A 27793-nucleotide genomic window follows, 5' to 3' on the forward strand; every position below is an offset into this window, starting at 1 on the left:
CACTACATGTGTTACTCATGAACCCTTAACACTTGAACTCGGGCCTTTGAGCTTGATATTTATGCTTTTTTCCGAGTTCCTTAGGTGGAGTCTAGGCACAGCTCTCCAGAGGGTCAAGTGTCAGGCCTGCTCGCACCAGGAGGGAGTGGGCATCTGTTGAGGCTTGTGGTGGGCGTGGTTATATAAACCAAGTGGGCGTGGGCTTGCCGGGTCCAGCTAATGGGGGGGGATTCCCAGAACCAGGGCAAGAACTGTGGAAACAGGATGAAGTGCTGAATGTGTCTGATGCTAAAAGTTCAACAACTGGTTGAATATCCCACACGTCACGCGCTGGCTTTCCAATAAACAACTCTTAACGCGACATCCAACACGTACTCAATGTTGCACAACCGACACCACTGACTGTTCCAGAACATTTCTTCCTATCAAAGGAAAGCCTGGTCCTCATTTGCAGTTTTTCCTGTTCCCTTTTTGTCACCTGGCAACTCTGATCTGCTTGTCTTTGTGGGTATTTCATAGTGCAGTCCCACAACCTGAGGCCTTTGAAGTGTGATTGTTGTCAAGGATCATCAATTGGTGATGAATCAGAGCTTCGTTCCTTTTTGATGACTATGTAATATTTTGGTGTGTGTAATTAACAGCTTCTCTTACTCATGTGATGATCAGCATCAATTACTGCTGCTCACTGCTTACCTGTGGACACTTTTGTTTTTGTTTTAAGATATATTTATCTGATGTTTGTGAGTACACTGTAGCTGTCTTCAGAGACACCAGAAGAGAGCATCAGATACCATTACAGATGGATGTGAGTCACCATGTGGTTGCTGGGAATTGAACTCAGGACCTCTGAAGAACAGTCAAGACCTCTGAGCCATTTCTCCAGCCCCTGTAGACAGTTTTTTTTATTATTATTATTATTTTTGTTTTTGGAGACAGGGTTTCTCTGTATAGCCCTGGCTGTCCTGGAACTCACTTTGTAGACCAGGCTGGCCTCGAACTCAGAAATCCGCCTGCCTCTGCACCACCATGCCCGGCCTGTGAACAGTTTTTAATACACTGAATCACAGGATTGAACGCCTGCACATTGACCAACAATATATCTTTTTAAAAGATGTATTTCTCATAATGTCATATGTATAATCTTTCAGACAGGGTTTCTGGCTGGCCTGGAACTTGCTATGTAGAGCAAGAGGCCTCAAACTAAAGAGCTTGCTTGCAGTTGCCTCTGAAAGGCTGGGATTAAACTCTTGTGCCACCATGTCCAGCATAAAGTTAACATGTTATGGAGAAGAGGTCCTAGCTAGTCAAGCCAGAGAGCGGAGCGGCCGCTGCAGTCTCCAAGAGTCATCTCTGGTAGATTCAGTTCAACCACAGAGCAGAGAGTCAGGAAATGCTTGTTTCACCAACACAGTCCTGGTCTCCCTAGTGCTAAGATGATAGGTATGAGTCACCACCCAGCTTTAAGCTACTTTTATGTGCATGAGTGCTTGCATACATGTGTCTGTGTGCCATGTACAGCCATAAGAAGGTATGAGGTCTTCTAGAACTGGACTTACAGATGGTTGTGAATTTCCATGCTGGGAACTGAACTCAAGTCTTCTGTAAGAGCAGCAGGTACTCATAGCTGCTGAGCCACCTCTCCAGACCCTTGTTTCAAGGCATAGTTTCATGAGTCCAGGTTTGCCTGCAATTTATCATATAGCTTAAGGTGGCTTGAACTCAAGAGTCTTCCGGTCTCAGTGTTCTAAATCTTCCGTGGCGGGACAGGCTCCATCATTGGATTCAGAGTCCTCTTACTTTGTACCCAGCCTCTAAAGGCAGGAAGTCATAGCCCAGGATCCCCCAGTGAGAGGCTGGACACATGGCTCATCCATCTCTAAAGTATTTGTTAGGCTGGCAAATCAGCCCTGTAGGTAAAGGTGCTTGCTACCAAGTCTGACCTAAATTCAATCCCTAGGACCCACAAGGAAGAAGTGATATGCACCACTGCACAGACAACCGCCCCCCCCCCCCAACATACAATTTAATAAAATGTAATGAGATTTTGGATTTCCAGTACTGCAAAGTAAGCCAGACATGATGGCAAGTTTGTAGTACCAGCTACCCAGAAGGCTGAGGCAGGAGGATCACCAGTATCCTGCAAGACCCTGTCTCTGAGGTAAACAAAGGATGTAGGATGTATATAGGTGCTACACCAACTTCAGGGAACATTATAGAGAGGAAGTTGGAGACTGGGTATGGGGGTGTGGGGGGTGTGGGGTAAGACCAGTGCAGTTTCTGGTGAGCAGGTGTAGGTGTGACTAAAAGATCTCACATACCGGGGCTGGAGAAATGGTTCAGCAGTTAAGAGCATTGACTGCTCTTTCAGAGGTCCTAGGTTCAATTCCCAGCAACCTCATGGTGGCTCACAACCATCTGTAATGGGATCTGATGCCTTCTTCTGGTGTCTCTGAAGACAGCTATAGTGTACTCATCATATATATAAAAAATAAAATCTTAAAAAAAAAAAAAAAGATCTCACATACCACTTTGCACCTTCCTAGGTAGGCTGGACACAGTAGGGCTCCCCACCACCCTAGCTGAGATCAGAATAGCTTTGGGTGACAGGCACCCTGCTGCCTAGACATTCATCCCCAAGGCTGGGCCAGATAAATACTGGAGTTGGCCAGAGGGTGGGGAAAAGGCAAAGGCAGCTAGGGCGCAAGGGCAGCTGGGGCTCTGAGGATCTGCAGGACAACTGCTGTGTAGCAATCCAGGGAAACTCTCTGTCCATCTCTGAACTCTTTAAGGACTTTTGAGGAACAGGTCTTTAGTTCCATCCCAGAACCCCTAAACATTTTTTTAAAAACATTTAAGTGTGAGATATGATATCATATAGCTAATACACCTGCCATCCCAACACTTGAGAGGTGTAAGCAGAAGTATGAGGAGTTGAACATGAAACCATACCTCAAAACAAATTCCCCAGAGAACCAGGCACTGCATGAATCACAACCCTTCTGCTGACAATGCCAGGCAGTATGAGGTCACAAGTTTGGGGACAAGGTGGTCAAAGTGATCCTGACTTTCAGTGGCAGGACAAAGCACAGGCCAGTGCTCATAGGTCAGCCCCTCAGCTGTCAGCCCTAGTGTTTCATGTAACATGACAGACCCTGCAGTCACTGCTGTTGTGAACTGCAGCACTGCCTTCTTAATCTGCAGATACAGGGACCCTGCACTGGTGACCGTCATCCCTGCACAACTCAAAGTAACACAGACATACACACTGACCTTCTCGCCATGATCATGCCTGCATGGTCCTCCACCTCTTTCTTGTAGAACTCGAGGCCTCATGTACACCAGGCCAGTGACTCTTTTGAAATCATAACACCCAAAATGACCCCAGAGTTCACAGGACCCCAACATAGCCCAACCTCAAGTAGGAAATGAAAAGCGCTGACAGGGCTCTCAAAGTCCTCTCAAGTGCAGCTATGTGTGGCCTGGGCCAGGCCATCAACTACTCCTTAAAGCACCTGGCTCAGCTGTGACTCAGAGCTTCTCAGTTTCATCAGAAAGAGGCCTGGAAAGCAGTAGGGTGTGGGGTGAGGCTTTATTTAATTCACTGTGGGGGAGCCTGGACAGAGGGTGCAGACGGGCAGGAAGGAATGGTAGTGCTGCCCCCAGGCCTACTGAGAGGGAAAACTGAGGCTGCCACAGTTGAGGCCTGACCCCAGAGGACAGGGTTGTGGGATAGAGACAACTGGGTCTAGAAGAACAGGGTCCCTCCCTCTGGGCTGCACCCCATGTCCCCCCTCAGGGTCTCAGTCCTTCTTGCTTCTTGGGTTATTTGACCCTCAATCCTTGCTCCCCAAACCCATAGGAGGCGTCTCAGCCAGGGAGGGCAATGGACAGGGAGCCTGGGGGAGTTAGGGAGCACAGGTTGGGGTCCAGGTGAGCAGGGGGACAGTCAGTTCCTGGCAGCAATGACCACAGAGAGAGCCACGCCCCCCAGGGCCACGGCAGTCGCCCCAAACAGCCATTTCCACGGGATGGACTGTGAATAAAGGGAAGGGTGAGAGCTGGCTGCATGGCCAGAGTAGCCACTGTGACCTCCACAGGCCTCCTAGCCAGGGTTTGTACCACACACACCCACACCTAAACAATACCCACTCCTCCAATGGATTTTCTTCCTCTGCCTGAGCCTCCAACCCGCACCACGAGTCCTGCAGGTCCAGAGTCCCATCTTCTTCCTGGGCTAATGTCCCCACACCACCTCCAGCCCTACCCAACCCGCCCAGGCTCACCCAGGCCCCCTTTCCCGGACACTTGGCAGGCAGCCGGCTGGGGTTGCCTAGCATCTTTCGGTACAGGGCGGTCTCTGTGCTCCGCTGTGCAGCACGCTTCTTTACCAGCTTTGAGAGCTCTGCGTGGATCGTCTGTGGGAGGTGGGTAGGAGTGGGTGAGCACGTGCAGGAGGCAGCTGACTTGCCTGTCATCATTACTGCTCCCTTCTTCTCGTAGATCCCAAGGTCTGTCAAGTGTTGGGGCTCCTAAGACTCAGTGGTTCTACCTACTCCCATCAGCTCTAACAAAACGGGAGCTGCTGTCTCACCCGTAGGCAAGTCAGAAGACAGAACTGCAATAATGACTAGAAGCAGACAACTACAGGGACTTGCCAGCCCAGCCCAGCCCAGCAGAGTTCTGCTTACCTTGTTGGAAGGTTCCAGCTTCAGGGCAGCCCTCAGAATTGGGATGGCCTCACTATATTCACCTTGCTGAGCCAGCACCTATGGGAGAGAGGCACCCACTCTATCTGCCCAGAGCTCACTCCAGCCCACCCTGCAAGGATACCATGATCTCAAGTCACAGCTTGGCACTGGTATTACTGCTGCACTGGGACAAGGGATTTGGAGACAGGCATTTCAGATCACAGGAGCCTCAGATAAGACTCAATATCCCATGGTCATACAAATCCCACCAGATTTGAAGGCAGCTTTCCTGATGGGACAGTTTGAACAGCCAACCATCTTTCTGGATTTTTTCCACTATAGCCCAGGAGGACCTAGATCATGTGGCAATCCTCCTGCCTCAGTCTCCTGGGTGTTGGGACTAATAGCCTACACAGATGTCTGGCTACAATCCGTCTTTAGGCTTCAGCTCTGTGGCTGGGTTCCAGGGCCTGGGTTCAACACTGAGGCTCCTAGAGCAGCACACCTGGCTTTGCTGTAGCACACCTGGTTTCCCTGCAGCGCACCTGGCTTCCCTGCAGCACACCTAGCTTCCCTGAAAGTGCACCTGGCTTCTCTGCAGCACACCTGGTTTCCCTGCAGCATACCTGGTTTCCCTGCAGCACATCTGGCTTCCCTGCAGCACACCTGGCTTCCCTGAAAGTGCACCTGGCTTCTCTGCAGCACACCTGGTTTCCCTGCAGCATACCTGGTTTCCCTGCAGCACATCTGGCTTCCCTGCAGCACAGTTAGCTTCCCTGCAGCACAGCTGGCTCCCCTGCAGCACAGCTGGCTTCCCTGCAGCACAGTTAGCTTCCCTGCAGCACAGCTGGCTCCCCTGCAGCACAGCTGGCTCCCCTGCAGCACAGCTGGCTTCCCTGCAGCACAACTGGCTTCCCTGCAGCACACATGGTTTCCCTGCAGCACAACTGGCTTCCCTACAGCACAACTGGCTTCCCTGCATGGTGCTTCATAAGCAGCTTCCACACACCCCAAGTGTCTCTGTCTCGGTTTCCTTGGCCTGTACAAGCCCTAGGGCTGCACCACCACAAAACATTAACAAGTGCACCAAGCAAAAAGGGAGCCACGCAGGGCCAGACAACCAGGACTGAGTGGACGGACAGCCTGTGCCGAATGGCTGGCCTAGAAACTAGTAAAGAGAGGCTGTGTCCCCAGCCCAGCCTGGCCATACCATCTGTAGTGGCCACAGGTGGTGGAACCTGGGCAGAAGAGACAGTATGGGAGCAGAGACACACGGCTTAGGACTCCCAAGGCCATGATATGACAAAGTCAGTTTTCCCTCTGGAAAAGAAGATGGCAGCAAAAGAGGATCATATACAAGAAGCGTTCACCACAACCTGTGGGGATCCCAAGACTGGGAGTCGTCCTATGGTTGCAACGCACCTTGCCCTTGCGGAACAGTGCCTTGATGTTGTCCGGCTGGTGCTCCAGCACCTGGCTACAGGAGCGCAGAGCTGCTCGGTAGTGGTCCAGCTTCAGCTGCGAGGCCGCAAGGTTGTTCAGACACTTGACCTTCAGCTGTAGCAGCTCCTCCTCTTCCTCACAAGTCATGTCCACTGTAGGGGAGTGGTCACTGGGAAACAGGCACACCCTCCCCTGGGGTCTACACCACCAGACCCCTAAGAGGCCACCCAAGTCCTTACACCACAGTTAGGGTCTGAAGCAGCTATGGATAGCCTCCAACTCACTATGTAGTGATAAGTGACCTTGAACCCCTGACCTTCCTATGGCTACCCTCATGCTAAGCTGACAGGCCCATGCCACCAAGGGCTTGTGTGAGGATGTGAATTCAGATTCCAGGCCTCACTTCTGAGTCAAGTGCAGTCTGCATGTGTGTAATCTCAGCACTGGGGAGAGGCAGGCACAGCCACTCAGTCAGAGCTCTGGGGCCAATGAAATGTCAGAGAATGTGGGCAGCAGCTGAGAAAAACAGCAGGCTTTCACTTCTGACCCCCACTGCAAGTGAACACGTGAACACACACACACACACAAGTGTCTTGCAATGTAACCCAGACTAGACTACTAGACTACAATTGTCCATCTTCCTGCCTTAGCTTCTGACCACACATACACCACCTGGAAGGAGCCACTGACCTGAAGGTTATGGATGGCAGGAAATATGTCTATATTCTGGAATATTCTAGAACGTTCTATGGCCCAAATGATGGTGCAGAAGTCTGGCCATCCTACAGGCTGGCAAGATGGCTCAGCAGGAAAACGTCCTTGCTGCAAAGGCTGACAAACTGAGTTTTGAACCACTTCCATACAATGGACAGACAGAACTGCCTTCCCTGATTTGTCTCTGACTTCCACATGCAATGCATACACACACCCCAGGTAACTGGTCACCTTTGGTGTTGGAGGTGATGGCCTTGATGGCCAGGTCATAGGAGTTGGCGGCCAGCACAAAGTCAGCACGCTGGTAGTGGGCATTGCCACACTCCCGCTTGCGGTTGGCCAGGGCCACGCGCTCCTGCCCACTCAGCATCTCCAGGTCGGGTCCATCCTCTGCCGTCTTCAGGGTGACTTCCAGGCACAGGGCTGCGTGGGGGGGGATGTATGGGCTCCTGCTGGGGAGGTGGCCAACAGGGGACACTCAGACCTGGCAACCAGGCTGAGGCCACCACCGCACCCTCCTTGCCAGGTTGAATCTGAGGCAGGAAGGCCAGGCCTCAGGTCCTGGGGTCCCCATGTCAATCACCAATCACAATCTGAAATACTATCCTTGAGCCTGTGACCTGGCCAGCCTAACCCTGTTTTCCTTTCTGTGAAACCGGAAGGACTGTGGGTATGGGTGAATACGAAGGCCAGCTCTCACCTGCCCTGGGGGCCGTAGCAGTACTTGGAGTCAGCGGTAACCATGGCTGTCTCGCCCACATCCATGAGCGGGACACTGAGGTCCAGGGCCTGGAGGACAGCCAGTGAGTGTCACAAGAGCACGGGCCCTAGGATGGGCCGCCCACCTGCCCACCCAGCTCCCACCTGGATAACATCACAGTCTCCCAGCGTGAAGGCCAGTTCGGGCTCTTCCTGTACGCGGGTGCCATTCTCCAGGGACATCTGCAGGTGAACGGTCACCACCTGGCCCTTGAGTGGGCGGCTAGAGCCTTTCGGGCCTGGGACCAGTGTCTTCATCCGCAGCAATCCGTTCCCTGCAGGGGCCGGAGTGTGAGTCTATAGTCTGGTAGGCAGACAGGGGTCTCTGCTCTACCAAGCCACCTTCAGATGCAGTAAACATACAGTGCCATTGTAACACTGGGGTGGAACCAAGACCTTATGTATCTTCCCCCAGTGCCCTACCCAAATAGGGCAGAGTTAGGGGATGATATGCCAAGGCTGGAGCTGGAGACTGGCTCCATGGAACAGCTCGTCTGGTCGGCTCCATTTTTTTCAGACAGTGCAAACAGCCTAGCTGAATACGCCTTTCACCTTGACACCCCCCGCCCCCATGCCTGACCAACATGGCTGTTCTGGCTGTCTGGGCTTTTTTTTTTTTTTTTTTTATTAAATGTGTTTTTTTTTTTTAACTTCATGTCTATGTGCACTCTGCCCGCATGAGTGCAGTGCTGGCAGATCCCAGAAGAGGGCGCCAGATTCTCTCAAACTGGAGTTGCACACGTTTGTGAGCAGCCATGGGTGCTGGGGATTGAACCCACATCTTCTGGAAGAGCAAACACTAAGCCATCTCTCCAACTCCTGCAGGTCAGGATTTTAAAAAACCCTTCCCAGAACCCCCAAGTGAGAGGTTGAGGGTGAGCCCCAGTGGTAGAGTCTCTGCCTGGCATACAGGGGCCCTGGCTTCCACTTCCTAGCTCCCTAGCACCACTCCAAAACAAGAAGAAAAATTCGTGCTGGCACTATCCAAAGAAGGCTCTTTAGGAGAGAGAACAAATGCTCTCAGGTCCTGGGGTCCCCATGTCAATCACCAATCACAATCTGAAATACTATCCTTGAGCCTGTGACCTGGCCAGCCTAACCCTGTTTTCCTTTCTGTGAAACGGGAAGGACTGTGGGTATGGGTGAATACGAAGGAACTAGAGAAGGGGGAGCAGAATTAGATGCTCTGTCGGGCTGTGACTCTGTCACATGTCTAGACAAATGCTTAGGGAAGATGTGTAGTGGGAGTTGTCTTAGAGCTGCTGGCACCCAGTGCAAAGGCTGTGTGGCTCCAGGAAGGTGACTCAGCCTCTCTGAGCTGCTGTTACCAGCACTGGAGATAAAAAGCAACCTGTTACGAATTGTGTGTGCATGCCAAGTATGAGCCAGCAAACAAAGTTCACAAATACACTGGCATCAAGCCATCTCAGAAGCCAACCACACAGCACAGGCCTGGGAGACCAGTGAGCCTGAGACTATGAGTCAGGAGAATTCAAAGTGCAGTCCCAGTTTGGACTGGATCTTGAGTTCAAGGCCAGCCCGGATTTCACAGTAAGGTTATGTCAAACAAATAAAAACCAGTCATTAATGTCCTAATGTCACTCCCAACCCACACAGAAGGGAAAACTAAGCTCAAGAGACCAGAAGTCCTTGGGTCAAAGTGCCTCCAACCAACCCAGCACACTTACCCAGAATGTCCAGCCACTCTTCCGGGGCTGGGGCTGGGGCTGGGGCTGGCTCAGGCTCTGTGGCTGCCAGGAACTCCCGAGCCAGGGCTCCAGGCTGCTCAGCCTCCTCCACTGTAGGCTGTCCCATGTCCTCTAGTGGTGGCAGTCCACTTAGGTCATCTTCCTCCTCTGCATCATCAACCCCATCGAGCACCTCAAAGCCCTCCAGCAGTGGGGCCCCAGGAAGTCGCAGGGCAGCAGGCTCAGAGGGCTCAGCCCAAGACGCCATGCTGCTGGGATCAGGAACTGGCCCTAAGGGGACAGGCAAATGTGACAGTGATAACCCCATCTAGGCAGCCCCTCCAACTCCCTCCAACTGCCATCCCTCATGTAGCTCCCTTTCATTCATCATGTATTCGCTGGGCATCCTAGAACCACAAACTACAGCTGGGTTATCTGTTATTATGGAATCTTTATAAGCACAGAAAGTAGGGAAGCCCTAGCTTACACAGGAAAGATCTATCAAGCACAGAAAGGCAAAGTCTGGCCAGGCGTGGTGGCACACGCCTTTAATCCCAGCACTCGGGAAGCAGAGGCAGGCGGATTTCTGAGTTCAAGGCCAGCCTGGTCTACAAAGTGAGTTCCAGGACAGCCAGGAGTATACAGAGAAACCCTGTCTCGATAAACCACCAAAAAAAAAAAAAAAAAAAAAAAAGACAAAGCCACTTGGCCAAAGTCAGAAAACAAACCAATTAACAGGAGGGTCAAGATTGAAAAGTTATTGAGCTGAATGTCAAGAAAAGGGTGTTGGGGTTATTGAGGCAGTGGGGACTGTAACTGAGGCCTTGGGACAGCAATCTTTATAAATTTTATAACTTATTCACTTGAAAAAGGTGAACTTTTAGTAGACATTCCTGACTCTGGCCACCTTCTCTACTAAAGGATCCAGCAATAAAGGATTGGTGTTAGAAACTTAATGTCTCTTGCTGAATCTCCCAACAACAGAGACGATGGCTCCAACCTGCCTCTATCACCAAGCCTGCTTCCAGCTTTTAATCATAGTAGGGCACTGGGGAGATAGCTCAGGCAACAGGGCACTTGTCTACCAAGCACAAGACCCGGGTTCTAACCCCAGCGCGCTGCAGAAACCAGGTATCAGCAAATGCCTTTCATTCCAGCAATCGGGAGGTGGAGGAAGGATGACCAGGTATTCGAGGCCATGGAATTCATGAGTTACATGAAATCCTGACTCAAGAAATTGAAAGCATAAGCTAGGATTGTAATTCGTTGGAAGAGCGTTCTCCTAGCAAGCAGGACGCTTTAGAATTAGCACCCCTGTAAACCAGGTGTGGCAAGGCACGCCTGTCATCCAGCTCTTCCGAGGTTGAGACAGGAAGGCCTGGAGTTCAAGGCCAGCCTGAGCTACACACCCACTTGAAGACTAGCTTAGAATACGGGAGGCCCAGTCTCAAATTAAATAAAAGCGAAAGAGTAGTGGGAACACCAATATGGAATCTTGCACCATCTCGCTGGCCCCAGGCCTTTCTGCGGAGGCCCCCAACCCAGCTGTAGAACCCTACGTCCTATCAGGCCCTCTCCTTAAGCCCCAGGAAGCCCCGGAGTCCTGCGTCCCTGCCCTGCGACCCTCACCTGCGGGGCTCCTTCCGGGATCCGGCCCCGACCGGAGACCCTCCCGCCCCGAGCCCCCACAATGCCCCGCGCGCCCCGCACCCCAACGCCGCCCCGCGCCCGGTAGACACTACCGCCCCGGGAGGCCCAGCCTCCCGCAGGCTCGGGAGGCCTTGGCCCCGGGAGCCTCGGCCTCCTCGCTACGCCCCGTCACACGTGCCTGCGGCTCGGGGACCCCGCTCGGGGTCCTGTGCCCCCTCCCCGCCCCCAGCCGCGGCCGCCGCGCCTCGGGAAACAGCTTCAGATGCGAAGCCCCGCCCCCGCGCACCCATTGGCTGCTCACACCGCGTCTGCCGTGTTTATTGGCTTGTGCACACGTCCGTCTCGCGCCCTCGACGCCACCTCCTTCCTGGTAAGCTCCGCTGGCCGTTCTTAAAGGGGCTCTAGCCTCTAGGTGGAGGGGCTGTTGGAAGTGGGAGATTGGAACTCACTGGACGCACAGTGGGAGAGGGTAGCAGCACGCCCTTATTTGAGTTCATGCTGGGGCAGGCTTCCTCCTGCTTACATACGAGTTAGAAATAAACAAGAAACACTGTAGCTCATGCGCGGTCATTCTCGGGGCTCTTTGGAAAACAGTAATATTTCATAATTTTACTTAATACTTTATTTCATGTCCTCTTTCCCCCTGCCCCTCTCTTTTCCTGGGGCGTGGTGAGCAAGCCTGTCTGTGTAGGCTAGGCTGTCCTGGACGCAACACGTTTACCAGACCAGGCTGGCCTAAAACTCATCATACTGCCTCTATCTGCTCCTGGGATTAAAGGTGTGTGTTACCACACCCGTCTCAACTATTTTATTATAGCATTCTCTTTTGTTTCATGTTTTATATTGTATTTTAGTTAGCCAGGGTCTGACCATGAAGCCCAAGCTGGCAGCAAAGTGTTTAGCTTGCTTGTGAGGTTCTGGAGTTTTAAAGAATTATTGATTTAATTTTATGATTACACTGTCTCTGTCTTTAGACACACCAGAAGAAGGCATCCGATCCCATTACAGATGATTGTGAGCCACCATGTGGTTGCTGGGAATTGAACTTAAGGACGTCTGGAAGAGCAGTCAGTGCTCTAAACCACTGAGCCATCCATCTCTCCAGCCCCAAGATTCTGGGGTCTTGTGTGACTGCTTACTAAGCTACCTTGAAGGTACAGACGGGGTCAGGAAACCAGACAGGGTGCTTGCCTGTTGTCTCAGCACTTGACAAGTGGGGCTCTGAAGATCAGAAGTTCACGACCCGGCTTGGCTACATTGCACTTCTAAAAGAACAGTAGCGAGCTGGGCGTGGTGGCACACGCCTTTAATCCCAGCACTCTGGAGGCAGAGGCAGGTGGATTTCTGAGTTCGAGGCCAGCCTGGTCTACAAAGTGAGTTCCAGGACAGCCGGGGCTACAAAAAGAACAGTAGCTCAAAGCTGAAGGGCAGTCACCTGTGACACACAGGTTTTCAGTAAGTGCCTGCTGTTCATGCAGACTCTGCCAGACGGTGCTAAGGTGTCAGGGAGAAAGCAGCGCCTCTCATTTGAAGGGCCTTATCTACTCTCCCGAGCTGTCACCTTTCGAGAATTCTTTCTGTAATTCTTTTACTTGCTATCAAAGAAACCATGGGCTTGTTCCAGTTCTGAGGGCTTTGAACCTGGCTATATCTGAAACCCAGTGGGTTTGTTTTTTGTTGTTCTTTGGTTCTTGTAGTACATGAAATTGGATCTGGGACCTTTGCACGTGCTAGGCAGGAGCTCAGTTAAGCAGTATAGACCTCAATATCTCTTTACATTCGAGGAAAACTATATATTATATATGGATTATAAGATATATATATGTATATATATATATATATATATATATATATATATATATGAACATGCACCTCCCTGGTACACAAGTGAATGCCAAAGGATAATTTGCAAGAATAAGTTCTGTCCTACCATGTTGGAGCGGTAGATTGAGCTCAAGATTGTTAGGCGCTCATACCCTGGCTCCACTCCCACTGTGTAACTTTTTTCTGTTGCTCTATTCATACAGTTATATCTCTTTTTTTTTTTAAAGATTTATTTATTTATTATATGTAAGTACACTGTAGCTGTCTTCAGACACTCCAGAAGAGGGCGCCAGATCTCATTACGGATGGTTGTGAGCCACCATGTGGTTGCTGGGATTTTAACTCTGGACCTTCGGAAGAGCAGTCGGGTGCTCTTACCCACTGAGCCATCTCACCAGCCCCAGTTATATCTCTTAGCTATTTTCTTTTTCTTCCTCTTTTGCTTTCTTTTTTTAAGATTTATTTATTTATGTTTGTCAGTACACTGTACAGATGGTTGTGAGCCTTCATGTGGTTGTTAGGAATTGAATTTAGGACCTCTGCTTGCTCAGGTCAACTCTGCTTGCTCCGGCCCAAAGATTTATTTATTATTATAAATAAGTACACTATAGCTGTCTTCAGACACATCAGAAGAGGGCGTTAGATCTCATTACACGGGTGGTTGTGAGCTACCATGTGGTTGCTGGGATTTGAATTCAGGACCTTCAGAAGAGCAGTCAGTGCTCCTCCCCACTGAGCCATCTCAACAGCACTAGTTTTTGTTTTTCAAGACATAGTTTCTTCGTGTGGTTCTGGCCACCCTGAAACTAGCTCTGTAGACCAGGCTGGTCTGGAACTCACAGATGTCCACCTACCTCCACCTCCTGAGTACTGGGATTAAAAGCATGCGCCACTACCACCTGGCATTTTATTTTCTTTTTGAGGTAGGAAAGTCTCACTACATATATAGTCAGTCAGGCTTTGGTTTTTTTGTTTGTTTGATTGTTTGGTTTGGTGTTTGGTTTGGTTTTTCAAGACAGGGTTTCTCTGGGTAGCCCTGGCTGTCCTGGAACTCACTCTGTAGATACACCAGGCTGGCCTTGAACTCAGAAATCCCCAGCCTGGCTTTGAGCTCACTCTGTAGCCCAGGTTAGCCTTATATTTGTGGTTACAGTCCTTGCTACAGCCTCTCCAGCAGCTGAGCTCCCAGGTGTGTGCTAGCACTCCGGGCTGTACGGAAGCAAAGAACTGATGAAGTTTAGGAAAATGTGTTGTCCTGTGGAAAGACTTGAGCAACTTCACACTTGAGTTTCATCAGTCTGGCATGGGTCCTTCAGACATCTAAGGATGGAGTGTGGGCTCTGGGGCTTCTACACAGCCATACAAACAGCAGTGAGCAACCTGAATCAGGAAGCATTCTAGACAGAAAACAGAAGACACCAGTTGCTTAGGACTGGGGGTGGGGGTGGGGTGGGGTGGGGTGACAGAGAGTCAAGGACAGAGAGGAAAAGGAACTTGATGGAAGAGATGACTCAGAAGTTAAGAGCACTGGCTGCTCTTGCAGAGGACCTAGGTTCAATTCCCAGCACCCACATGGCAGCTCACAACTGTCTGTAATTCCAAGGATTTGACTTCTTTTGACCTCCATGGGCACCAGGCACATACATGGTATAAGGGCAAAATAGTCACACATACAGTAATAAAGGGGTTACACTTTGTTTTTTAAAAAGAACCAGGTTGCTAGGAAAAAGTAAGTCTTCCGATCCCCCCTCCCCACCTCACGGGACAGACATATGGTGGTGCTCAAATAGAAGAACTGTCTAGATGATAGGTATGGTGCAGCAGGTCTTCATTCCCAGCCCCAGTGAAGCTGGGGCGGGAGCGTAGACAGGAATTTCAAGGCCAGCTCTTGACTCATAATGTAAAAAGTAATTTGTTCTTGGATATTTTCAGTATTAGGTATACTTAGAATCCACCAAAGCAGCACAGGTAGAATGAGGTGCTAGACTCTTCTTGTCCTGAGTTGTCACTGCAGGCACTGTACTATGTGGACCCATGCCACTATCAGAGAAGGAATAGTCAAGCTCAAGCCTAGACTACTCATTTGATAAGATTTTGAATTCCTGGGATAGAATGGGAAATTTAAAGACTATGATAAGGTATACAAAGATTGTAACTCTCTGAGTATCCAGTTATGGGAAAAAGCCTGAGGTTACTTATGATCTGGACTTTAAAAACTACTGCTTTAGCCTGCCATAGTAGTACATACCTTTGATCCCAGCACACAAGAGGCAGAGAAAGACAGATCTCTGAGTTCAAGAGCAACCTGTTCAAAACACTAAAGGGCATTCCTGGACAGCAGGGACTACGCAAAGAAAGGAGTAGGAGAAGAAAAAAAAGAAATAAAAAACTGCCTTGTTTGCAAGAAATCAGTATGCCAGCCTCTGCCGTTTTTCTATGCTGAAATCCTTTTCTGCAGAAGGCATATTAAAAACTGTTTCTCTGATTTGGACTTACAGAAAAAGTCCCAGAAAAACCAGAGATAAATAGAGAAATCTTGTTTCATAAAACCAAAACTGGCCGGTCCTGGTGGTACAGGCCTTCAATCCTTCCACTCAGGAGGCTAAGGCCGGCAGATCTCTATGAGTTCAAGTCTGGCCTGGTCTAAATAAGCGAGTCCAGAACAGGCAGAGCTCTGTTACACACAGAAACCGTCTCGAAAAACCCAAACAAATCAAATCAAATCCCTGCATCTCTTTCACCAGACTCTTTATTAGAAAGAGGGGATTTTTTCTCACAATACCGAGTACCAGGCCAGCCTGGGCTACAGCGATACCTCAAAAATCTGAGAGTCACATATGGTGGCATACAATGGCGTACACGTCATTTCAGGAGTTTAAGGGTAACCTAGGCTCCATGGCGAGTTGGAATCTAGCCTGGGTACATATGACCTTGTCTTTTTGTTTACTTTTCGAGATAGGGTTTCCTTGTGTAACACTGGATTGATAAATAATACATTTAATTGTCCACTTCCGGATTGCTTATGAGCCATGTTTGGGACACTGCGCGTGCGCGTATCTCGTGCTGAGATTGCTCATCGTTTTGGCGTTCACCTTAGGGCTTCTACAATTTGGTCCTCCCGTCTCCTCGCGGCAAGTACGCGCAGGCTCCTAGGCGCCAGGACAGGGGGAGCTCGTGGACGCTTTATAATGACGTAAGCGTTGGGGCGCCCTCCCGGAAGCGCGAGCCGGGCCGCCAGATGTGCAGGTGCCGAGGCCGGAGCCGCCGGAGCCGCCGGGGCCGGGCAGGGCGTGACCTCGGGGCGTCAGGAGGCCGCGGAGGGGAGGGAGGGCCCATCCTAGCTCTGGGACCGACGACTGACACAGCCTCAGTTTTCCCGGATTCGCAGCGACAGCGCTGCCCAATCTAGATGGGAACCCTAGTTGTGTGACCGGGAGCCCTGAGCGGCTTGGGGTGCGCGTGTACCTCTGTTTCCCCGCTCGAAGGGGCGGGGACCCGTGTTTGTTTGAGTCACGCCTTATCCGGTTTGGTTCTTTTGTTGTTGTTGTTGTTGTTGTTGTTGTTTCCCCTTCGGAGTTTGGCCGGTAGAGTTGAAGTCTGTTTAGAGGACTCGGGCGGGACGGCTCCTTGTGCTCCTACTGTGACCTTGAGGCTCAGAGCCGTTCCAGTCAGCCTGGCACTCCTGGGGGAGAGTTAGTGTTTCTTAAGATGATAGCTCAAATTAGCCTCCAGTTCCTGGTAATCATCCTGCCTCGGCCATCCAAGTATAAGGAGAGTCATTAAAATTTTGAGATAGCAGCCTAGACTGGGGCCTCTGTCTCCTTGAAATGCATCTTCCTCAGTCTCTAAAGTACTGGGATGACAAGCGTGAGTTACATATCTGGCTTGCGTTGACTCCTGTTTTGGATTAGGGTCTCATTTGTTCCAGGCTAGTCTGTAACTAGCCAAAGCAAAGATGATCTGGAACTTCTGATCTTACCGTCTTCTCTAGCACTGTGCACGGGCATTCACCACACCTGACTATTTATTTCACGTATGTGCATACATAAACTGTCGCCGTCTTCAGACAAACCTGAAGTGGGCACTGGATTCCCATTACAGATGGTTGTGAGCCACCATGTGATTGCTGGGAGTTGAACTCAGGACCTCTGGAAGAGCAGTCAGTGCTCTTGACCGTTGAGTCATCTCCAGCATGTATTTATTTAGACAGTCTTATGTGTCTCAATCTCGTCTCCCACTCATTATGTAGTGCAAATTAACTTTAAACTTACAACAGTCTTCTAGTCACCTGAGTGCTAGGATGGCAAACATGAGCTGTCACACCGGACTTCTGTTTTAAAATAGGGTTTCATGCATCTTAGGGTGGCCTAAATCTCAGTATGTACAGCCCAAACTGACCTTAAGCCCTGAAGGACCCAGGGCTTCTGCATGCTTCCAGTTCAGTCCCAGACCAGGACTGATACCTGATCTAGAACAAAATCTCTGGAATTAAAATTCTGCATGAGAGATGGTAGCTGTTAACCTAGTTGTTGACTATGCCCTTTAATCACAAGTTACTTTTCTTCTTTTTTTTTTGTTTTTGTTTTTCGAGACAGGGTTTCTCTATGTAGCCCTGGCTGTCCTGGAACTCTGTAGATCAGGCTGGCCTTGAACTCAGAAATCCTTTGCCTCTGCCTCCCGAGTGCTGGGATTAAAGGCATGTGCCACCACTGTCTGGCTGTTTTTCTTAAAATAATTTACAGTCGCTGGGTGTGGTGGCACACGCCTTTAATCCCAGCACTCGGGAGGCAGAGGCAGAGGATTTCTGAGTTCCAGGCCAGCCTGGTCTACAGAGTGAGTTCTAGGACAGCCAGGGCTATACAGAGAAACCCTATCTTGAAAAAAAAAAAAAAAAAAGATAATTTACAGTCTATTTTGGGAAATGGAGGCATACACCTTCTCATGCAAGGGACAACTTGCAGGGTTTTTTTTTGCCAGGTGTGTTCCAGGGCTTGAACTGGAGTCCTCAGTATAGACAGCAAACATCTTTTAGGCACTGTCTTACAGGCCATCCACCAGAAATAGGGCCAGTGTGTGTTGCTCAGGTGGGTCTGGGATGCTCTATGAAGCTCTGGTTGGCCATGAAGGCTGGATCGTCCTGCATTCTCCCCTTGTACTAGGGTCTAAACCCTGGTCATGCTTGATTACTGGGCAACTGGACTTGGTGTGGTTATTGAATGGAACGGGCTGTGTCCTGCCCATAGCTAGTTTCTTTTTTCTTTCATCTTCTTAAAGAAAGCATTTAATTGGGGTTGGCTTAGTTGACTAGAGGCTTAGTCTTTTTTTTTTTAATGTACGTGAGTACACTGTAGCTGTACAGATGGTTGTGAACCTTCATTTGGTTGTTGGGAATTGAATTTTTTAGGACCTCTGCTTGCTCTGGTCAACCCTGCTCTCTCCCATTAGCCTTGTTCAATATGGTCAGCCCTGCTCCAATCGGCCCTGCTCGCTCAGTCTCTGCTTGCTCTGGTCCAAAGATTTATTTATTATACATAAGTATACTATAGCTGACTTCAGACACACCAGAAGAGGGTGTCAGATCTCATTATGGATGGTTGTGAGTCACCATGAGTTTGCTGGGAATTGAACTCAGGACCTCTGGAAGAGCAGTCAGTGCTCCTAACTGCTAAGCCATCTCTCCAGCCCTGGGACCCTGTCTTGAAGGAGGGGCACTTGCTGTGTTAACTTAGCTGGTAACATGTTTAGGGACCCAGGTTCAGTCTCTAGAACCTATACACAGAGCTGAGCTCAGTGGTGAGGAGGTGGGGAGCAGGTACAGGCAGACACTGGAAGCTGGTGGAAGAATGGACTGCAGAGATGCCACAGAGCACTTGCTGGCCTGGAAGAGGATCTGAGTTTTGTGTCGTATCTGTGGCCACCTGTAGCTTAGCACGGGTGTCTTGACACCCTAGGTTCTGTATCCAGGAGGAAACTCGGTCTCTGTAGTCTGTCCTCTATCATGTGAGTACTATAGCACCTGGTCGTGTTCCATAGAAAAGACTGACCTGAAGCTAGGCACAGCTTAAGAGGAGGTAGAGTGACCCGCCTTGCAGAACCTAGTGTGGACAATGAAAGGAGAAATGACATGCCCAGCTGTGCCTGTGGAGAGTTCTGGGGTTTGGCCCAGTGTGAGCTATGGAGGGTGGCAGAGAGAAAACTTCAGCCCCCAGGTAGCTTAGGTCTCCGTCTTAGCCCCCAGGTAGCTTAGGTCCTGCCTTAGCTTCTTCAATGTTGGAATCAACAAGTGTGCTACCATGTTCTGCCCTCCAGGCTTATGTTTTATTGGGATGTGTTCCTGTTAGGCTCCCAAACACCCCACATTTCCAGCTGGGGTGATGTGTTACGGGACATGATGAGTTCTTGACATCTTCACCTATCTTGTGCTGACCTCACATTGTTCTGCTCATTTCAGGCATTGGAGGTGGAGGAGAAAGAGATGGACACCCCAGACTCAGCCTCAAGGGTCTTCTGTGGCCGCTTCCTCAGCATGGTGAACACTGATGATGTCAATGCCATAATCCTGGCCCAGAAGAACATGTGAGCAGGCCATGGGAGGCATGGGAAGGGTCCTACTGTCTCCCCCAAGCCCTGGCCAGAGATGTGATAGAGTAAAGAAAACTAGCTCCAGGCTCTAAGCCTTGGCATGGGATCAGATCTTGGAGCTGTGCATGACAGGGCCTAGTGGTTCTGTCCCCAGGCCAGGGCTGGGAGGGTTGGAGAGACAAGAATACTCAGAGGCCCTTCTGGGCTAGCTTTTGGCATTGGCACCCAGAGCCCAGTTTGGGTATGCAGGGAGCCTTTTTCAGGATGCTTCACTCCCTCACTGGGACAGCTTCACCCTGAATTTAGCTTTTGAAGGTGACATGGTGGTGTTTGCCAAGCATGCAGATTCTCCTGGTCCGTTCTAGTGGCTAGCCCTCCTAGCTCCGTGTTCATAACACAGCCTGCAGCCAGATGCGGCAGTCTTCTAGGGCTCTCTGCCTCAGATTATTTACTTTGTTATTTTGTTTGGGGGTTTTGTTTTGTTTTTTTAGGTTTTGCCACCATGGCCAGGATTCTCTCCTGGTTCTTTAGGTTAGGTTCAGATATGGTCATGTAAACTCCCAGACTAACAGTGACAAAATCAAAGGGAAACTGTCCTGGCCCTTGGGATTGACTTGGGGTTTACACAGTGTAACGAGGAGCAGTCAGCGTGAGAGTGAGTGATTCTGAGAAAGGCGGCTCACAACTGTGACTCACGTCCCATGGGTCCCACACCTTCTGGCGTCTGTAAGCACTATGTATACATGTTCCACAGAGGCACACGGGCCAAGTACAGAATAGAAAATAAGTCTGGGTCTGGCGCAGTGGCACGCAGCTTTAACTCCTTCATTCATGAGCTCCAAGCCAGTCAAGGCTACATAGTGAGATACTGACTCAAAAAAAAAAAAACTTAAAAAAGGTCAGCTAGCCAGGCGTGGCACGCCTTTAATCCCAGCACTCGGGAGGCAGAGGCAGGCAGATTTCTGAGTTCAAGGCCAGCCTGATCTACATAAGTGAGTTCCAGGACAGCCAGGGCTATACAGAGAAACCCTGTCTCGAAAAAACCAAACAAACAAAAAAGGTCAGCTAATAAACACATGCCAGCTTTGTGACTGGATGTAGTGGGACAAGCCTGTAATCATAGTGCTTCTCTAGAGGCCATTTAAGGTCAGTTTAGAACATGGAGTAGCTCCCAGACCAGGCAGCATCCTGTCAGAACTAATGCACACTAAAGAACTCCGTGAAGGAGTCAGGCTGCAACAAAGAGTACCTCTGAATAGGGCTTTCAGCTGAGCAGGAATTGGGTGATCTGAACAGTAGATAGAATTCTTGAGGCCTTGGCTCTGTAATTAAATGCAGAGGCTGTGACTCTCAGGGATTAGCTCAGGCTGAGGGGACTCCTAGGCCTGATGCAAAGGCCCTTGCCCTCTCCCCCTAGGCTGGACCGCTTCGAGAAAACCAACGAGATGCTTCTGAACTTCAACAATCTTTCCAGCGTGCGGCTGCAACAGATGAGTGAGCGCTTCATGCACCATACCCGCACCTTGGTGGACATGAAACGGGATCTGGACAGCATTTTCCGAAGGATCAGGTGGCCCCTCCCCCCAGCCAGATGCCTCCTCGGCCTGTCTTACAAGCATATCTTCCCCAAACCACTATTCCCCAACCCCCCATTATTAGCCTTTCTGTCTGTCACCCAACTCGCTTTAGATGTCCAGCGCCTCCACTCTGAAGCTCTGCTTATCACCTCCCAGATCTTACCCAGGGGCCTTTGCTAGCCTCTGCCTCCTTAGTGTCTTCTGAAGCCACACCTTTCCCCTTAAGTCCTTGCCCTACACTCTCTCCTCCCTCCTCTCTGAGGCCTCCTCCTCTTCTCTCCACTGGCTCTGCCCTCTGCCTTCTCCAGCCCAGAGAATTCTGGTTGTTTTACAAGGTAGATCTGACCTCTGAGGGAGTGATCTGGAAGTAGTGAATCTACCCCCCCCCCAATCCCACCCACTTCCACTTTTTTTTTTTTTTAAAGATTTATTTATTGATTATATGTAAGTACACTGTAGCTGCCTTCAGACACTCCAGGAGAGGGCGCCAGATCTCGTTACGGATGGTTGTGAGCCACCATGTGGTTGCTGGGATTTGAACTCTGGACCTTTGGAAGAGCAGTCGGGTGCTCTTACCCACTGAGCTATCTCACCAGCCCCCACTTCCACTTTTGAGACAGGGTTTCTCTCTGTGTAGCCTTTGCAGTTCTGGGATTCCCTTTGTAGAATAGGCTGGTCTCAAACCCAGAGATCCATCTGCCTCTGCTTCATGGGTGCTGGGATTGAAGGCGTAGGCATTTAAACATCCAGTTGTGACTTTCCCTTTTATTTGCTATTTGTGCTACATAGCTGGGACCCAAATATAAGTCAGGAGAGGTTATAGTTGGGTAGACAGGTCAGGCCCTCCACTTCTAGCTGGCTGGCCAGCAGAACACCGGAGCCCCGGGTCCATCCTGGATAGAGGCAGGTTTGGTTGGGTCTTCCCACAGTGGTGCTGGCTCCTGGACCATGATACCCATGTCTGTGGCACTCAGGTGCTCCTTCAGGTGTACTTCCCAGCCTCACCTATCACTGCAGTGGACACACCTGCAGCAGCTGCCCAGAGATCCAGATCACACATATGCCCCTCTCTCCCTCAGCCCAAGGCTCTGGCCTTGGGACCTAAGGGGACAAAGTAAACTCTACTCAGAAGTTTTGAGATCTTCTAAACCAGTCTTTTTTTTTTTTTTTTTTTTTTGGTTTTTCGAGACAGGGTTTCTCTGTATAGCCCTGGCTGTCCTGGAACTCACTTTTGTAGACCAGGCTGGCCTCGAACTCAGAAATCCACTTGCCTCTTGCCTCTGCTAGGATTAAAGGTGTGCGCCACTACTGCCCAGCTATTTCATTCTTTTTTTTTTTTTTAATTTATTTATTTATATGAATACACTGTAGTTGTCTTTAGACACATACCAGACTCCATTACAGATGGTTGTGAGCCACCATGTGGTTGCTGGGAATTGAACTCAGAACCTCTAGAAGGGCAGTCAGTGCTCTTAACCACTGAGCTAACTCTCCAGTCCCTATTTCATTCTTTTTATTAGTGTTATTTTGCTTTATTTTTGAGGTAAGGTCTCAATGACTATTCTGAAACTCACAGAGAGCCTCCTGCCTCTGCCTCCCTAGTACCTAGGTGCTCTGCTACCCTGTCTCCTAGTCTCCCTCTCACACACACTTGTAGCCCAGAAAACCAGGCTGACCCTACATGGAGTTTGGGGAATAGTAGGAGCTCTTTGAGTTAATGCAGCAGCATGTGTCCAGTGTGTCAGGTGCTGATCCTCAGCTGTTAACTGTACCAGGCTGACTGCAGCCAGGACAGGAGCTGTGCTGTCTGAAGACCTTCCCTAGCTCCTGGCAGGCCTGGGGTGCAGGACTTCAGAGTAACCAGCAGCCAGTTCATAAGGTAATAAAGTCAACTGGGCATGATGACACATGCCTGTGATCCTGTGCACCGGAGCTTGAGACAGGAGGGATTTGATTTCCAGGTCAGTGGGGGCTCTGTAGTGAGTTCAAGGAAAGCCTGAGCTACCAACAAATCTTTGTCTCAAAAAGCCAGAGGGGTCTGAGGAGGAGACTGCTGAGTAAAGTGCTCGCCCAGTGCTGTGGAGACAGCTCAGGTTACAAAGGTGTCTTGATCTTGCAAAGAGCATATGCTTAGTTCTCAGCACCCATGTCAAATGGCTCACAACTGCTTTTGACTCCTGCTCCAGAGAACTGGAGTCAGCCTTCGGCACCAGCATACATGCATAACCACATACAGAAATCACACACACACACACACACACACACATTAAAGACATGATGAAAAAAAAGTCTTTAAATTTTTATTTATTTAAAGAATGAATGCTCTACTGCATATACATATGCAGGCCAGAAGAGAGCATCAGATACCCTCATAGATAGTTGTGAGCCACCATGTGGTTGCTGGGAATTGAACTCAGGATCTCTGGAAGAAGGAACAGATCTCTTAACTGCTGAGCCATCTTCTTCAGCCCCAAGATGAAAATTTTTAAAGACTTATTTTATGTATGTGAGTACACTGTAGCTGTCTTCAGACACACAAGGAAAGGGCACCAGATGACCTTACAGATGGTTGTGAGCCACCATGTGGTTACTGAGAGTTGAACTCAGGAATCAGGAACTCTGGAAGAGCAGTCAGTGCTCTTAACCATTGAGCCATCTCTCCAGCCTGACAAAATGAAAACTTTAAATACTGGGTCTAGGTGGTGCCTGTCATCTGAGCTCTGGGGCTTGCTGATTCATGGAGCCTGGTTCATGGAGCCACAGTCAAGGTAGACATGGCCTGAGAAGTCCCAGTCTAGAACTCTGACCTCATCACCTGGGAGCCGACAGAGAAGGAATAAAGTGTAGACAGCTGCAGTGAGCTCAGGCTGCAGCCTAGGAAGAGAGGAGGGTCCATGGACATGGGACAGCAGGGAGACAGTGAGAGACAGACACAGGCAGTTCCCAGAGCCCAGTGAGGCTGGTGGCTCATCCTTGTCTATTCCCTTCTCCACAGGACACTGAAGGGGAAGCTGGCCCGGCAGCACCCAGAGGCCTTCAGCCGTAAGTGTGCCCCACTCCCCCCCCACTACACCCTCACCCCCCACTGCTGCCAGTGCCTTCTGCTAGCATCTGAAGTCTGCCTGCACAGCTGCCTATCCAGGGTCTCAAAGGTGATGGGTGGAGAGGCCTCTGCTGTGGGAGGCTGCAGAGGCTGCCATATTCTTTCTGGAGGCTAGTTTCAAGAATGAATAGTAGCCAGGCAGTGGTGGCGCACGCCTTTAATCCCAGCATTCGGGAGGCAGAGGCAGGCAGATTTCTGAGTTCAAGGCCAGCCTGGTCTACAAAGTGAGTTCCAGGACAGCCAGGGTTATATAAAGAAACCCTATCTAGAAAAAAAAAAAGAAAAAAAGAAAAAAGAATGAATGAATAGTGATTGCTCTCTTACGCAGGAGCCCTGTGAAACAGGCTGTCACTCATAAGCATGTGTGAGGTGAGGGTGGAACATTCCATTTCACAAAGATGAAACTGCTGCAAAATCACTGGGAGCCTGACATTGCCAAAGGCTCTGTCTGCTCACCTCATCTCTTGGGTGGGTTTGTCCCTTCCAGTGACAGGCAGAATTCCTGGGCTTTCTTTTGTTTGTATTGTGTTTTTTTTGGATTTTTTTTTTTTTTTTTTTTTTTTTTTGGTTTTTCGAGACAGGGTTTCTCTGTGTAGCCCTGGCTGTCCTGGCACTCACTTTGTAGACCAGGCTGGCCTCGAACTCAGAAATCCGCCTGCCTCTGCCTCCCGAGTGCTGGGATTAAAGGCGTGCGCCACCACGCCCGGCTTGGATTTTTTTTGTTGTTGTTGTTGTTTAATTTGGTTCTTTTTGAGATAGGGTTTCACCATGTGGCTCTGGCTGTCCTGGACCTCACTCTGTAGACCAGGCTGGCCTTAAACTCAGGAGATCTTTATGCCTCTGCCTCCTGAGTGCTGGGATTAAAGGCGTGTGCTACCCCATCCAGCTTTGCTTTGTTTTCAAGACATGGTCTAAGGTAATCCAAGCTGGCCTCAAATTTTTCTTTTGTAGTTAAAGATGGTCTCGAACTCCTGATCCTTCTGCCTGTACCTAGAGTGCTAGTACAAGGCATGGCTGGTGCACACACAGCCAGACCCAGCCTCTCTGCCTGTGCCAGGCAACCTGCCGCTTTTGTTGGTTTTGTTTCAAGTGTTAAAACTTTCTGGCAGCACTTCATGTGCAGATGCAGTCCTGGCTAGTGTTCCCTCTGCCTGTCTCCTATACTGGATGACAAATGGGCATGTTCACTGAGTTCATCCTCACCCTAGACCTGGGATGACTTTCCTTACAGCTGTCCAGGTCTCAATTTCCTCCTCTGTAAAGTGGGCTGAGTCATGCCCCAAGGGTGACAGAGTTTTTTAGGTGCCACCCTTATTCCAAGACTGGAATCTTGACCAACATGGGGGTTCCTTCCCCAGACATCCCAGAGGGTTCATTCCTAGAGGATGAAGATGAAGACCCTATCCCACCCAGTATCACCACAACCATCGCCACCTCGGAGCAGAGCACGGGCTCCTGTGACACCAGCCCTGACACGGTCTCGCCATCCCTAAGTCCTGGCTTTGAGGACCTATCACACATTCGACCTGGCTCTCCTGCAATCAACGGCCACAGACAGACAGATGATGAGGAAGAGACACATGAAGAATAGCCTCCCTCCCACCATCCCAGAAAGGCTCGGGGCAGCCGTGGTCCTCCTAGGGTCACAATCGGTCTGCTTGGCTGCTCCATTCTTTCATAGGCAGGGTTCCTAATTCCTGCCACTCCCCCTAAGAGCAGGACTTCCCTATGCCAGCTCATGTGCCCCAGGTGCAGCTGAGTACAGGTAACCTTGAGCTCAGCTTGGGCCAGCTTTGAACAGTGCTTCTGAGGTCCCCAGAGACCAAAGCCAGATCGTCTGTCCCCCACATCTTGGGTGGGCACAGGAGGGCCGAGCTTGTTTCTACCCACTGGCAGCTGCTGACTCAACTCTGGGCTCCCTGCCATCTGTGGAGTACTTTTTTCCTGTTGTGTTGAATACTGGAGAAATAGAAGGTTCAAGATAGAGGCAGACCTGACTGTGGGGAACTGTGTTTCTTGAGGGTCCATCGGGCATCTCCAGGAGCTGGCCAGTTATCTTAGAAAACAACTGAATGGAATATTTTTGTACCTGATGTTTACAGATGTTGGGAAGTTATCAATAAAGACAGTTGTTAAAAGGGAGCACTTATAGCAACAGCGGCTTGCTTCTGTCTTTGGGCCTCACACCCCAAAACGTGGGCAGGTTCTGGATGGCTCCAAGGGGCCCTGCTGGAGGAGGCTGGCCAAACTCCAGACCCTGTGAACTAAGACAGGGCTGTGCCAGATGAGTCCTGAGGCATCCAAGTTGGGGTCAGAAGGCAAAGCCTGCCTTGATGGACTACCTTCTCTGTGAAAGTCTAGTTCCCTGCTGAGGCCACTCCTTGGCCTAGGGCTTCTGGTTCCTGCTATCTAGACATTGGAGCTAGGATTGCAGATACCAGCTACCATTCTAGGCAGCTTTTACTTTTTTTTTTTTTAAAGATTTATTTATTGATTATATGTAAGTACACTGTAGCTGTCTTCAGACACTCCAGAAGAGGGAGTCAGATCTCGTTTCGGATGGTTGTGAGCCACCATGTGGTTGCTGGGATTTGAACCCTGGACCTTTGGAAGAGCAGTTGGGTGCTCTTACCCACTGAGCCATCTCACCAGCCCCAGCTTTTACTTTTGTCCTGGGGATTTGAACTTGGTTCTTCAGGCTTGCACGGCAGGAGCTTTACCCACTGAACCATCTTCCTAGCCTTGAAGCAGTCTTAAATGATACTTTGTCAGGACATAGCATGGTTGCAGAACCATGCTAAACAAGCACTGGGTCCCAGGGTCCAGCAGCAGCACTGCAGGGTAGCATCAAAAAGGAAACTGCCATGGTGGCGCGTGACTTTAATCCCAACACTCTGGAGGCAGAGGCAGGCAGATTTCTGAGTTCGAGGCCATCCTGGTCTACAAAGTGAGTTCAAGGACAGCCAGTGCTATACAGAGAAACCCTGTCTAGAAATATCAAAAAAAAAAAAAAAAAAAGCCGGGCGTGGTGGCGCACGCCTTTAATCCCAGCACTCGGGAGGCAGAGGCAGGTGGATTTCTGAGTTCAAGGCCAGCCTGGTCTACAAAGTTAGCTCCAGGACAGCCAGGGCTATACAGAGAAACCCTGTCTCGTAAAAACCAAAAAAAAAAAAAAAAAAAAAAAGGAAACTGCAGTGCCCACATGGAAGATTACAACTGTAACTCCAGTCCCAGGACAAATGGACTCTACTGGACTTCATGGCACCAGCCATTTTAATGGTACACCAACACAAAAAGGCAACACATTCATACACATAAAAAATAAATATTTTTAGGGTTGCTGAGATGGCTCAGAGGTTAAGAGGCTGCTTTTGGAAGAGGTTCAATTCTCAGTTTCCACATGGAGGTTCACAGTCATCAGTAACTGCATTTCCATATCAGCACACTCTTCTGGTCTCTATGAGCACAGTGCTCATGTGGTACACTTAAAATACAATAAACATGCCAGGCGGTGGTGGCGCATGCCTTTAATCCCAGCACTTGGGAGGCAGAGGCAGGCGGATTTCTGGCCAGCTTGGTCTACAAAGCGAGTGCCAGGACAGCCAGGACTACACAGAGAAACCCTGTCTTGAAAACAAACAAACAAAAACAAAACCCACCACGATAAACATGTATGTACTTTCTGAGTCATTAAAAGTGTCTTCTTGGGCTGGTGAGATGGCTCAGTGGGTAAGAGCACCCGACTGCTCTTCCGAAGGTCCAGAG

General features: G+C 49.9%; 2 protein-coding genes across 8 annotated transcripts; one reads left to right on the top strand and one right to left on the bottom strand.

Annotated features, from left to right (window-relative positions):
* Positions 1-3570: 3570 nt before the first annotated feature.
* On the bottom strand, positions 3571-11200 carry Fkbp8 (FKBP prolyl isomerase 8). 2 transcript variants are annotated; one of them, XM_021171031.3, is made up of 9 exons: positions 11121-11200; positions 9293-9583; positions 7710-7879; positions 7546-7634; positions 7077-7294; positions 6111-6283; positions 4689-4766; positions 4284-4415; positions 3571-4033 (listed from the first exon to the last, which is right to left on the bottom strand). In XM_021171031.3, exons 2-9 carry the CDS (start codon positions 9558-9560, stop codon positions 3947-3949), a joined length of 1215 nt encoding a protein of 404 aa, XP_021026690.2. In that variant the 5' UTR covers positions 9561-9583; positions 11121-11200; the 3' UTR covers positions 3571-3946. The 2 variants fall into 2 exon arrangements, with proteins under 2 accessions (XP_021026690.2, XP_021026689.2); XM_021171030.3 differs by having other exon boundaries at positions 7077-7297.
* Positions 11151-26170, top strand: Kxd1 (KxDL motif containing 1). Of its 6 annotated transcripts, none has more exons than XM_021171033.3 (5): positions 11151-11312; positions 19218-19342; positions 20766-20918; positions 23921-23967; positions 25387-26170. In XM_021171033.3, exons 1-5 carry the CDS (start codon positions 11205-11207, stop codon positions 25617-25619), a joined length of 666 nt encoding a protein of 221 aa, XP_021026692.1. In that variant the 5' UTR covers positions 11151-11204; the 3' UTR covers positions 25620-26170. The 6 variants fall into 6 exon arrangements, with proteins under 6 accessions (XP_021026692.1, XP_021026696.1, XP_021026693.1 ...); XM_021171037.3 differs by lacking the exon at positions 11151-11312 and adding an exon at positions 15806-15901; XM_021171034.3 differs by lacking the exon at positions 11151-11312 and adding an exon at positions 15816-15959.
* Positions 26171-27793: the final 1623 nt, after the last annotated feature.

This window comes from Mus caroli, unplaced genomic scaffold (genome assembly GCF_978045245.1).
Source record: "Mus caroli unplaced genomic scaffold, Mus_caroli_1 scaffold_10, whole genome shotgun sequence".
Lineage (NCBI taxonomy): Eukaryota > Metazoa > Chordata > Mammalia > Rodentia > Muridae > Mus > Mus caroli.